Here is a 13,798-nt window from a genome sequence, read left to right on the forward strand (position 1 = left end):
TATTAGATATGACAACCAAGTGATATGAAAATAACTTCAATTTCTCATTTTTTAGCTGAATCTCTTAGTGTGGTCAGTGGGAAGAATTAAGGTTCTTGAAGACTATATGAGTAGTTAGTTATTTTATAGGAAAGAGGAAAGAAGTTTGAGACAGAATACTTCACCTGAGATTCAAATTTGCTTTTTTTTTTTAGTTAAATGTAGCTAATAAGTATTTATTAAACAGCTACTTTATGCTATGCACTTTGGAGGATACAAAACAAGTAGAAAATATGGTTTTCAACTCCAAACAACATATAAGGTTCTTTGGGGAGAAACAATCTATATAAAACTAGTTAAGATGTTATATCATCAAATGCTAAAATATGTTCTGAGGCTTAGTAGGAGCTACAAAATCTGAAGAGAGAAAAGTCACAACTTGAAAGGCTATGAGGAGGAGGTAGGGCAGAGAGGAGGAAGGAGCATGAAGATGAAAATGACCTGTGGGCTTGAGATGGGAGACAGGAGTAGGCAGAGCCGGGAGGATGAACCATCTGACCAAAGTGGGTGTTGGCCAGTGTTGGTAGACAAGATGCTGGGGACATCTCCCACTTGCTTTTCTTACAGAGATGGAGCAGGATGGTCTGGATCTCAAGTCCAACTAGGAGTTAGAGGAAATGGGGTCCTCAGAACAGGAATGCCGAGTTTAATGGGAAATGGAGTGACACTTAATTCAGGTAGAGGTAGAAAGGCTGGGTACAAGGAGAAAAATGGTTGAGGTCCCCAAGTGTTCCTGGAGAAGTTTCTAAGATCTAGAGAGGCTGTGTTCCCATTCATTATTTAGGCACGGGGTGTGCCATAGTGGACAATGAGGATACTTGCTTATGTTGCCAAATAAAATATATGCGATTGCCCAGTTAAATTTAATTTCCAATGAATACTTATTTAGTATAAGTAATCCCAAATATTGGATAGCAGGCATACTTACACTAGAAAATTATTCATTGTTTATCTAAAACTCAAATTTAACTGGATATCCTATGTCTTTATTCACTCAATTTGACAACCCTAGTCCCTCTCTCAGAGAACACACAGTCTATACAGATATTGCTCATATAAATAAGTTTAAGTGGAATGAAGGAAAGAAGGCCAATATTATAAACAAGAATACCAAGGAAGACCTAAGTTAGATTGGTGGAGTCAGGGAAGACCTCTCTGATCCAGGTGAAGGAACAAGTGGATCTAGGTCTAAAGGGGAAGTGAAGGAGGAGGAGCATGCCCGAATTCAGCGTATCCTGGAGATGTGCAAGATGGGGTGGACAGACAGGCAAGGGCACCACTATGCAGGGCTTTGCCTTCCAGTGAAGTATTTGGCCTTTTTCCTACCTTAACTGCAATGGGAAACCCTGTTACAGCTTTAAGCAGAGAAATGAGACCATACAACCTCCATTTAAAATGTTAATCTGGTTATAAAGTGAAGAATGAGTTGGAAGAGGTCAAGAACGAGAAAAGGGGAGATAGATAAGAAGCTATTATGGTGTACCAGGCAGGAACTGAGGGTGGCTTGGATTAGGGTGGTGGTAGTGCAGACAAAAAGAGTGAGCAGAAGTTTTGGGATACGTTTCAAAGGTAGAAACTTTCAACTTGAATAGAGATTGGATGTGGGGTTTGGAGCAGAGAGGAGGTGAAGAACAAATTCCACGTTTCAACATGTGGGTGGGTACTGGTGTAATCTACTGAGGTAGAGAGCACTGGAGGCAGAGCAGTGCTCTGGGGGAGGTGGAAAGTAGAGGAGCAATAGCAAGGGTTCACTTTGGGACATTTTCAGTTTATGAGATGACACCCTAGGACAGATAACAAGGAGGCAGCTGTAGCTCAGAGGTGAGAGGTCTGGACTGGACATTTGGGGAGTCACTGACATATCTGTGCAGGCAAGGAAGATTGAAAATGATTCAGCACATAATTTTCCTACCTGGTAACCTTCCTGATATATATTAATAAGCTGGCTTTGTAAACGTTTATTCTCTAAACAGCCTTGCTCAACCGTCACAAACACCTACATGCAGAGAATAGTAATAGCTCTGATATTGTATGGTTCATTTTTATTAAGTTTATTTTCTTCAAGTGTATGTTCTTTTTGTAAAAAACATTGGCACCACAAAAAATTGTGAAAAGGAGATATAAGAACTTTTTTTTCATTGATAAGGATTAATATTTTGTTATTTCTCCTTTTCTCCCTATTTTCATTTTCTATATAAACAGTTCTCCATAAATGTTCAGGTCATTTAAACCACTATTGTTCCCTTATATTCCAAATAGGCATCTTCCCACCCACATTTTTGGGGAACTTATTTGAAATTATATATATATACAGTGGGGCCTTGACTTACGAGTTTAATTCATTCCGTGACGGAGCTCGTAACTCAAATTACTTGTATGTCAAATCAACAATGAACGAGTGAGACACGTGATGCTGGGCTGATGTTGTGGCGTTCACTGTGACGTTCGCGCGCCAACTAGCGGTGGGGTATCTGAAGCTGGCTCATAACCCAAATTTTAGCTCGCAACTCAAAGCAAAAAATCGGCTGAGAGACAGCTCATATCTTGAAAAACTCGTTAGTTGGGACACTCCTAAGTCAAGGCCCCACTGTATTGGTAAAAATATATACATAACAAAATTTATTTTGATCATTTTAAGTGTACAATTCAGTAACATCAATTATAGTATTGTGCAACCATCACTACTATCTATTTCCAAAAAATTTTCAACCCCAACCTGAAACTCTGTAATCATTAAGCAATAACTATCCATTTTTTTCTTCCTTCTGGTACCTGTAATGTCTAATCTAGTTTCTAGCTCTAGGAGTTTGCTAGATACTTCATATAAGTGGAATCATACAATAGTTATCCTTTTGTGTCTTATTTCACTTACCATAATGTCTTCTTTAAGATTCATACTTGCTGTAGCATGTAGCAGAACTTCCTTTTTCTGACTGAATAATTTTGTTTATCCATTCATCTGTTGATGTAACAAGTCGTGTTTACCTGTTGGCTACTGGAAATAATGCTGTAATAAATCTTGGCATACAAATATCTCTTTGAGAGCCTGTTTTCAAAAAACATTTTTTGATATTTATCCAGAAGTGGAATTGCTGGGTCATAAGGTAATTCTATGTTTAGCTTTTTGAGGAACCGCCAAATTGTTTTTCACAGTGGCAGCACCATTTTACATTTCCACCAGTTTTGTACAGGATTCCAATTTCTCCACCATCCTTGCCCACACTTGTTAGTTTACCTTTTAAAGATTATACCCATCCCGCCGAAACCGGTTTGGCTCAGTGGATAGAGCGTCGGCCTGCGGACTGAAGGGTCCCAGGTTCGATTCCAGTCAAGGGCATGTACCTGGGTTGCAGGCACATCCCCAGTGGGAGATGTGCAGGAGGCGGCTGATCGATGTTTCTCTCCCATCGATGTTTCTAACTATCTCTCTCCCTTCCTCTCTGTAAAAAAATCAATGAAATATATTAAAAAAAAAAAAAAGATTATACCCATCCTAGTAAGTGTGAAATGGTATCTCATGCAGTTTTGATTTCATTTCCATAGTGACTAATGATGTTGGATCTTTTCCTGGGTGGACTGGTCATTTGCATATTTTCTTTGGAGAAATGTTTATCCAGGTTTTGCCCATTTTTAAATTGAGTTGTCTTTTTGTAATTGAGTTTTAGCCATTTTAAAATATATTCTAAATATTAAGCCCTTACCAGATATATGACTTAAATATTTTTTCTCATTTTGTAGGTTGCTGTTTTTTACTTTCCTGATAATGTTCTTTGATGAACAAGTTTTATTGTTGTTATTAATCCTCACCTGAGGATATTGTTGTTTTTTCCAATTGCTTTTCAGAGACAGTGGAAAGGAGGGAGGAGGGAAGGGCAGGCGGGCGGGGGTGGGGGAGAGAGAAGCACTGTTGTGAGAGAGACATGTCGATTGGTTGCCTCCAGAACATGCCCTGACTGGGGCTGGGAATTGAACCTGCAACCCAGTTGAACCCAGGACCCTTCCGTGTGCAGGCCAATGCTCTAACCACTTAGTAACACTTCTCAGGGCAGAACAAAAGTTTTTTATGAAGTCCAATTTATCTATATGTTGTTGTTGCTCACGCTTTTGGTGTCATATCTAAGAATCCTTTACCAAATCCAAGATCATAAATATTTACCACTATGTGTTCTTTGAAAACTTTTATGGTTTTAGCTCTTATATTTAGATTATTGATCCATTTTTGAGTTGAAATTTTTTTAAATGGTGAGGTAGGAATCCAACTTTATTTTTTTGCATGTGAAAATCTGCTTGTCCCAGCACCGGCTTCTCACCCCTACTTTTAATTTACATAAAATGTTTGGGGGAATTTTGCAACTTTCCAAAATTATTCCTGATATCAAGAATTGAATGTTTACTTTCTGAAAGTATTTGATTAACCGAATTTTCCAGATTGAATTCCTGGGCAGTAAACTGCTACTTCTTAAGAGGAGAAAATCATAGAATTGCTTCACTAGAACTGGTAAGTGGAAACTCTTTTAAAAATTGGGAGTAATCCTTGATGATTTAATGAAAGGGAAAACTAAAGATCTTTATTAAAATATCTTGTGCATTCAGAGAAAGATAAATACCACATGATCTCACTCATTTGTGGATTATAGAGAACAACATAGACTGATGAAAAGGGACAGACCCAAAGACTGAGAAACAGCAATCAGGCTATCAATCCCCAGAAGGAAAGTAGGGGAGGGCGGGGGTAAGGGGAAGAGATCAACCGAAGGACTTGTATACATGTATATAAGCCATACCAATGGACATGGACAACAGGGGGATGGGAGCATGAGTTTGTGTGTGGGGGGGAGGTTGGGGGTTAATGGGGGGGATGAGGACACATTTGTAATACCTTAATAAAAAAAAAAATATCTTGTGCATTAAAATACAAAAATATTTGAGCTAATGACTTCACTTACTGCTTTCAAATGCTTAACAGGCTATTAAATAGAGATTCCTATTTTTCACCTTCACAGGAACAGAGCTAGAGAAAAAAACCCCACAAATTTAACTTGCAATTGAAAAGACTTTACTTTGACATCAAGGAAGGTTTTAATGAAAAAAAGCACATATTGCTTATTGAGCACCCACAGACACAGTGTCAGACTCTGTTTTGAGGCCCAGGAGGTAGGTACTATTATCACAGATGAACGTGGACTTGAACCCAAGGAGTTCAACCCTGTGCCCAGGCTTATTTCACTTATGCTAAACAGCTGTTAAAAGTGAGCTGACATTAGAACACCCCTCCCCCCTGAGAAAAACCATTGCCTCTTCAGCAGAGAATTTCAAAATAGGTTGGACATTTATCAGTCCAATGAAACTCATAATCCTGACACATTTAACAATATCAACCTTTGGATTTTGTTCAAATATTTTTTTTTAACTGCTTTTCTTTTAGCAGAATAGTCTGTATCCACTCTTACCGTCCTCCCTTTTCTAACATGCCCAACAGAGTACTTTCAAATGTTTTGGAACATTACATAAATATCCACTTGAGTAATATGGACAAATGCCCAATGACACGCCATGAGGAAACATAATACTTTTTTATTCCTTTGTAACCTTTGGGGCTTTGTTTTAATAATTCACGGAGACATTAACCTTTCAGGTGGATTTGAGAATCCTTTTTATTTAATACAATTTTGTTTGTGTTCTGAAACCAAGGACATTCGAGTATTAATTCCCTACTGAATAGAGCATTGTGTACATGTACCTTTGTTTTCTCTGAAAACAGCTCTTAACCTTCATACATCTCCTTGGGGCTGTAGCGTGTGGGCTGCTACTTATTGTTCCCTCAGGAGATAATGTGATGTGCTCCAACAGGTGTGCTGTTATAACAATACCCCAAATTTCTTAACCCCCACGTTCCCTTCACAGCATCATTTCCATGGTACTCTTTTGGCTGAGTCTATGAAGAAAGTAAGATGTAATTATTTCTGTAATAGGAAACAGGACCTGAAATGGCAAGATTTTCACCTGAGACATAACAGAGTGTGTTAGTGGCAGACCAGGAGCTCTAACACACATCGTCTGATTATAGTAGCAAGTTAAGAGCAGCAGTTTTCAACTGCAGAGATTTTGCCTCATTTCTCCAGGGTACATTTGGAAATGTCTAGAGACATTTTTGGTTGTCACAGTGGGAACAGGAGGTGGCAGAGGCCAGGAATTCTGCTCAACCCTCCACAATGCACAGGACAGCTGCTAGAATGAAATTTCCAGCCCAAAATATCAATGGTGCAACTGTTGAGAAACCCTGTTTTAAAATAATGAAAATTACTTTGTGAGGTATGTGATTGTCTGGCCACAGTGCTGTACACCTGAAACCAATGTGGAATAATGCTGAAGGTGGACTGTGGTTGAAAAATAATAAAAAAAAAAAGATTGCATTGCAGTCTGTCACTTCTACCCAACCTTCATTTCTTCCTTTCCTGGGGTCAGACTTGCATCATGGTCTGATGGTTTTCCAAGCCTTTCCCAGCTTCCTCCCTGTTCTCTTTCACAGGCATTTTACCTAATACATTTCTTGCACCTGTAACTGAAAATAATGGAGATTGGATTTGAACCCTGCTCTGCACCTTATTGTGTGACCTTGGGAAAGCAGCATTTTTCAGAGTCTGCTTTCTCATCTGAAAAATATTAACAACCAAAACCAACACCACCATAAACAAACCCCACTTTCTAGAGTGGTTGGGAGAAACCAACTCAAAAGCACTGGACAGACAGCGCTGAGCATATGATGGGCCCAACAAACACAAACCAGGGCCCAGCCCACAAGTTCAATTATGAACAAGACAGAAGCAGAGAGTGCCAGAAAGTAAATGTGACTGAAATGAAAAAGGCTTTTTATAGGGAATAAAAGCAAAACAGATGGAGAGAAGCACAGGGCTGTACAGATCAGAAAGATTTCAGCAGTGACTTGGAGATAAATTTGAGAAATAACTAGGAAGAATCAGAACTTGGTGAGCAATTAAAAAAGGGTCATGAGAGGAGTCTAGAATGGTTATGAGATTCCTGACTTGGGTGCTTGGTTGTTGGTAATGATAGTCAACCAGCTAAGGAAATCAAAGGGCAGGGAAAGTGGACAGATCAATAATGGATGAAGAGCTGGAATGATCATTTTGAGGCAAGAGGAGACTGACCTCTCCCTCCAAACTCGGTAAAGAAGATAAGTTGGGCATGGATGTAAATAGGTCTGGAGGGATGAGGAAGCATGGGTCTGAGAAAGTTGATATTCACTAGGTGAGCTCTGTCAGAACATGAGGGGAAGTAGGGGCAGGGAATAACCTTTAAGGGTTGGGGAAGTACTTTGACAAATTAGGGAAAGTGAGTAGAGACAACAACTTCAAGAAGCTGGCATGCAAGAGACATCTCAAAGTACCAAGGTAACCTAGAGATTTATATCCAATTCTTTCCAGGTCAGCCACAGAACCCATTCTTAGAGAGAAGCAATCAACTAAAAGGATTTGTTTGAAAGCAGGTAGTATGTGTGGGATGATCAACCATATTCCCAATTAAACTGGGCATGGGATCAGTTACAAATGTGGGTCAGTTATGTCATCCCCTTGTATGAGAGCATATCCTTAGGGATTCTTAGGGAGCCCTCAACATCCAAAGTTGTTGTAATGCAGAAGTTTGAGTTTACTTCCCACAATTCCATAATCAGGTAAGACAGTAGAAATAAATGATCAGTAGAATAAAAATAAATGAATCATGATGAAATTTTCTTTTTCAGAATCTTGTCTTCTTTTGAGCCTACGCTATGAGTTGGATATTCCTCAGAGACCTCCTAAGTGGAGTAAATAAACACTCAACTGGGATTGGGCGGATTTGGCTGGCTGTTGTGTTCATCTTCCGTTTGCTGGTCTACATGGTGGCAGCAGAGCATGTGTGGAAAGATGAGCAGAAAGAGTTTGAGTGCAACATTAGACAGCCTGGTTGTGAAAACGTGTGTTTTGACTACTTCTTCCCCATCTCCCAGGTCAGACTTTGGGCCTTACAACTGATCATGGTCTCCACGCCTTCACTTCTGGTGGTTCTACATGTAGCCTATCGTGAGGGTAGAGAGAAAAGGCACAGAAAGAAACTATATGTTAGCCTAGGTACGATGGATGGGGGCCTGTGGTACACTTACCTTATCAGCCTCATTGTTAAACTTGGTTTTGAAATTGGCTTCTTGGTTTTATTTTACAAGCTGTATGATGGCTTCAGTGTTCCTTACCTTATGAAGTGTGATCTGAAGCCTTGTCCCAACACTGTGGACTGCTTCATGTCCAGACCCACCGAGAAAACCATCTTCATCCTCTTCATGGTGGTTACCTCATGCCTGTGTATTGTGTTGAATTTCACTGAACTGAGCTTTTTGATTCTCAAGTGCCTTCTTAAGTGCTGCCTCCAAAAATACTCTTTAAAAGACCCAAGTTCTCAGTGTGTGAGTGCCCCAACCTCAGATATGTTGAATGTGGTGAGGTAGGGGCCCCTCCGCTACTCCAGAATCACCATTCAGCCTCTGCCATAAGCACAACTCGGGAAAGTGAAACAAAGCTACTTTGCAACACACTAGAAGATTAAACAAAGAAAACCTGCATCCATCCTAAGCAAGAACTAGGCTGGGATGGGAAACAAAGCGTATCAGCCTTCATGTAATTTGGGAGGAATTAATAAAATTTTCAGTATGTGCTCGATTACGTACACCAAACAGAGGTCTCGTTGTTTTGCTGCAGGGTTCATGAATTGTTTTTGAATAGTTAATTGCCAATTAGTCTGAAGAAACCCAGCTAACAGCATCCTTCTAAGTGCTTCGGTCTGTCAAGTGGAAAGTATAAGTGACACTTCTGACAAACGTGATGTCCTCCAAGGTGCAGTTGAGGCACCGGCAAGCTTTCCAAAGCAGCAGCCACAGCTCCACTCACGCAGCCCCACCCAATCCTCCCAGAGAAAGGCTGGGGAGGGCGGGGTGGCTGCTAACTAGGGGCACAGGAGCCTATTTAAGCAAGAAGGCCCAGCCTGGGGAAAAGACCACAGAGCCCACGACTCTGCAGTTTAGGTGTCCCTGGACATCGGAAAGGGTCACCCTAGAGCAGTGGTTTTCAACCTTCTGGCCCTTTAAAAACAGTTCCTCATGTTGTGACCCCAACCATAAAATTATTTTCGTTGCTACTTCATAACTGTAATGTTGCTACTGTTATAAATCATAATGTAAATATCTGATATGCAGGATGGTCTTAGGCGACCCCTGTGAAAGGGTCATTTGACCACCAAAGGGGTCGCAACCCACAGGTTGAGAACCACTGCCCTAGAGTCATGATGGACGGCAGGTCCCACAGAAAAAGCACATTTATAGGGAGTGGGGGAGGATCCAGAAAAAGAATATGCCCATTTGATTTAACACTTCTAACCATAGAACTTGAAAATACGTTATACATTTCCATATTATTGGACCTTTTATGATCAGGGATTCACAATGTTATCATACAATGTCACAGCTTGCCTGCAATTTATTAATACATCTCCCCTCCCTCTAGAATGGAAAATTGTGTGCTATGGGCCTCCAATCAGAGCAGAAATAGACAGAATGGCATAGAATTGGAGATGAACCCACTTGTTTGTACAGAATAATAGGAAGTTGAAGAAGTGGACTCCAGATTCCTATCCTTCAGCAAAAGTCACTGTGCAATAGATTGGGTCAAGATGAGACAAATATTAAGCAATACAATTTCCAAATTTTTGCTACAAAAATGTCATTAACTAAATTGATGATCATTAACCCCACTACTAAAAAAAGTATTAACCACTAGGTTAGCAAGTCGTTTCATTGATAAAGCATTTATCATTTACCTCAAAGGAAGTAAATGCAGTAATTTGAGATCTTTCTGTGAAAGATTAGCAAATGTGAAAAGCCAATCTTCTTAGAGAAGATTGCCTCTAATTACATTAGTTTGGTGACATTAAAGACTACTGACTGTAGCTAGGTCAAAGATTTTATCTTATTCACCTCTTTGTATCCTTGTATCCCCACAACTTAGGTCTCTGTACTTAAAAACTCAATCCTTCTAATATTTTTGTCCCTGTTGCCTCTTCCCATCTTTTGTCTACCCAGTATTTACTCCTTTTCACCTAAGAGAATTCTGATTTTGTTGGGGATGGCAATGTGCCAGCTAAAAAGCAGGTTTCCAAATCTCCTTTGCATGTAGGCAATGATGTAATTACCCTATCAAAACTACCAGATTGACAGTATTCTCTGAGAAAAAATAAAAGGGAGGCTGACCTAGCTTGCATGCATCTTTTCACTCCCCCACTCCTTCCTGCCTGAGACATCATAGCTAGAACTGCAGTGAACATCTTTCTACCACGAAGTGATTTTGAGGATGGAAGCTAGACCTGGATGGAGCAAAAAACTTCTGGGACATTGAAGCCATGATGAAATTGCCCTATCAGCCTGAACCACCTATCTTCACGGTTTTGTTTTCATTATAAGAAACCTTAACTTTCACCCGGTGTCTTTTCCTTGTTTCTCTCTTCCTCTCTCTCCCCCCTACCCCGCACCCCCCCACTCTCTCATTAGTCTCTTACTTGTGGCCAAAACCAGTTCCTGACTACATTCACATTAGTGATTCAGAAGACACAGAAGCCATATCTACTAAAGACAAAATAAATGACAAGTATGTTGGGTGCCGAAACAAAACAGGATTAAAAATCTCAGTAGAATTCAGGTGAAATGGAACCAGTAATCATTCTGCATCAAGATTTAAAATCTTAATATGAGACTAGGATTGATATTAGTTCATGACATAAATAAATCCCTGAGTTTTAGCTGTCTGTCATTTTCACATGAAAAAGCATAGTAGGAAACTATTGGGAAAAAATTAACTTAATCCTGTGTTAGTAGATGTTTGTGTGCAGACTATAGGGAATGATTTTCCCAACACTTGAAAGACAAACAGCTTATCAATTCCCAAGGCTTCAGAACTAGAACCAATAGCTGAAAATCAGAGATAAAGATGCTTCCCTAATACAGAAATGTTAAACTGAACTGCCTCACAACAAAATGATTGCCTGATGTAGTAGATCCCTAACACTGAAAGAGGAAATTAAGAATATTCCTGGATTTAGCCCTAACTGGTTTGGCTCAGTGGATAGAGTGTCGGCCCATGGACCAATGGATCCTGGGTTCGATTCCGGTCAAGGGCATGTACCTTGGTTACAGGCTCCTCGCAACGTGTTTTTCTCACATTGTTGTTTCTCTCTGTCTTTCCCTCTCTCTTCCACTCTCTAAAAGATCAATGGAAAAATATCCTTGGGTGAGGATTAACAACAATAACAAAAATCCTGGATTTATATGGGAGGTATAGCTTGATGACCTCCAAATTTCCTTTTAGCTCTTCAACATCCTATGGTTTTCATAACTAGAACATATATATTGGGTAATGGCAAAATGAGACTTTGTATTGGCTATAGCACTATATAACCTGATACCACAGGAAGATCTGTTTAATAGAGAATCACCTTAAAAAAAATTTCATGTACATAAATAGCAACATACCTCATTACAATGAACACTTTAGGCAGTTCCACAGAACTGGTTATAGTAAGATTTATCTTCTTTAAAATCATGACATTATAGTGATATGTAAGGTACTTATGTATGATTTCATTCTTTTCTCCACCTTGAGAAATTCTAATTTCATTTCAAGGCTTGGATCAAATATTTCTACCAGAGAGCAAACTTTTGATATAAAATGGAGATAAATAATACCTATCACATAGGGTTGTTAAAGAGAGTATATGAGATGATCCACGCAAAACCCTGGCACATAAAGGTTATTTAAAATGTCAGATATTATAATTCACAAAATGGCTTCATTATATCACTTGCCCCTATATTATTGGCTTATACACTTGTATCCCAATCTAAATTATGAACATCTTACATGCAGGCAAGAGCCACATCCTTCATCATACCTTCAGAGTTCACCCGCAGTAGATGTGCAGCAATAATTAACATCTTCATAAATCTTACAGCAAAACTATGTTGTGCAAACTAAAAAGTCATAGCATTCTGAAATTGGAAGAAATCTTTACAATACTTACAAATCAGAAGACTACAACTCAAAATGATATAGCAACTTGCCTAATGTTACACAAAGTAACAGCAAGATTTCATTTTTTTAAAACTCCAAATCGAATCTTCCAGAGATTTCCTGTATAAAATTGTTTCAAATATATTTGAAATACTGGTATCCCATGTAATGATTAACTGTGTCACACCCATTTTTAAAAACCGTATTAGACAACTAGGTACTAACTGATTTTGTTGGAGGTGGCAATATGTCCACCTGAGCAAAGGCACATTTCCAAGTCTCCTTTGCATGTAGAGGTAGTAGAGTGACTACCGTTTAGTCAAAACAAAACAAGACTTTTGACTGGTGCTTCGGAAAAAGTTAAAAATACCTATAATCCATACAAAGTGGCTTTAGCCTGTATCCATTATAAACAGTCGTCTAGTCATCTCCCGATTTTTAAAACTATACTTCAGTAACTGTTCAGCTAGTATATTTTAAGTATTCAAAAATACAGATGACCACATTATTAGCCCACATCTCTATAGAATAGAAATAAAAAAATGGAAAGGTAATTTCTCTTCCAATGTCCAGAACTTAGCTATACACCCATTTCCAGTGTTAGCTTGCCATCTTGTGGCCTCTTATTCCTGTGCAGCTCAATATCTAAGCAACACCTATGGTAAGGCCTATGAAATTGATGAGCTTTATACACACTCACATCCACTTTTATTTTTATTTATTAAATATATTTTTATTGATGTCAGAGAGGGAGAGGGAGAGAAACATCAAATGATGAGAATCATTGATCAGCTACCTCCTGTACCTCCCACATGGGAATGGAGACTGCAACCCGGGCATGTGCCCTGGACTGGAATCGAACCTGGAACCCTTCAGTCCACAGGCCAACGTTCTAACCATTGAGCCAAACTGGCTAGGGCCACACTTTTAAACTTACTTTATATGCAGCATGTAAGTTAATCACACCTGCAATGTCAATCAAGACCAACTTTCTTCCAGCAAAGGCTGACAAGCCTTAAGTCAGAAAGCAGATGCTGGCTAGCTACACATGAATTACCTAATTTTAAACAAATGCTCTGTGAGACAAGTGCTCAAAAAACATCTGAATACTTATTAAATAGAACATTCATACGTTTCCTGAAAAGGAGTGCATTTAACTTCTTTTGTTGAAGCCAATGTGATGGGAAAGTAAGGTAATAACAGGATTTACATGTAGATTTTACCAAGTCCAAATAATGACATGGTCTTTCTTTCACTCTGACATTATGAAATTGAGAACAATGTCTGCTTTCTCTGCTGAAGATACACACGCACATACACACAAAGTATTGTGACTACTATATAAAATTTCCTTCAAGCAGTTTTCTAAGGATTGCTAGCTTAAGAATACATGGATTTCTTAGATGAGCCAGGCACGTAAATTAAAACTGACAATAAACTCTCATGTCAGCTACTTCCCTTTTGTGGTTGATTGAATGAGTTAACATGTGAGGAGCTCAAAGTAGTGTCTGACACATGGCTATTTATTATTATGCAGTGTCTTTTCTAGAGAGAGCCAGAATTCAGTCTTGGGCTTCCTATGACCTGCCCCAGGATATTGGGAGTTCAGCAATTTGTAACTGCTGCTCTACTGAGCACACAATTCAATGTACATA

The 13,798-nt window shown here is 39.2% G+C and overlaps 1 protein-coding gene across 1 annotated transcript; it reads left to right on the forward strand.

Moving 5' to 3' along the window:
• Positions 1 to 7,825: 7,825 nt before the first annotated feature.
• Positions 7,826 to 8,634, forward strand: GJB7 (gap junction protein beta 7). The gene is given in 2 exon segments (XM_036318409.1): positions 7,826 to 8,470; positions 8,473 to 8,634. Coding segments are annotated over 2 exon segments (807 nt in total).
• Positions 8,635 to 13,798: the final 5,164 nt, after the last annotated feature.

Source organism: Myotis myotis, unplaced genomic scaffold (genome assembly GCF_014108235.1).
Source record: "Myotis myotis isolate mMyoMyo1 unplaced genomic scaffold, mMyoMyo1.p scaffold_m19_p_7, whole genome shotgun sequence".
NCBI lineage: Eukaryota > Metazoa > Chordata > Mammalia > Chiroptera > Vespertilionidae > Myotis > Myotis myotis.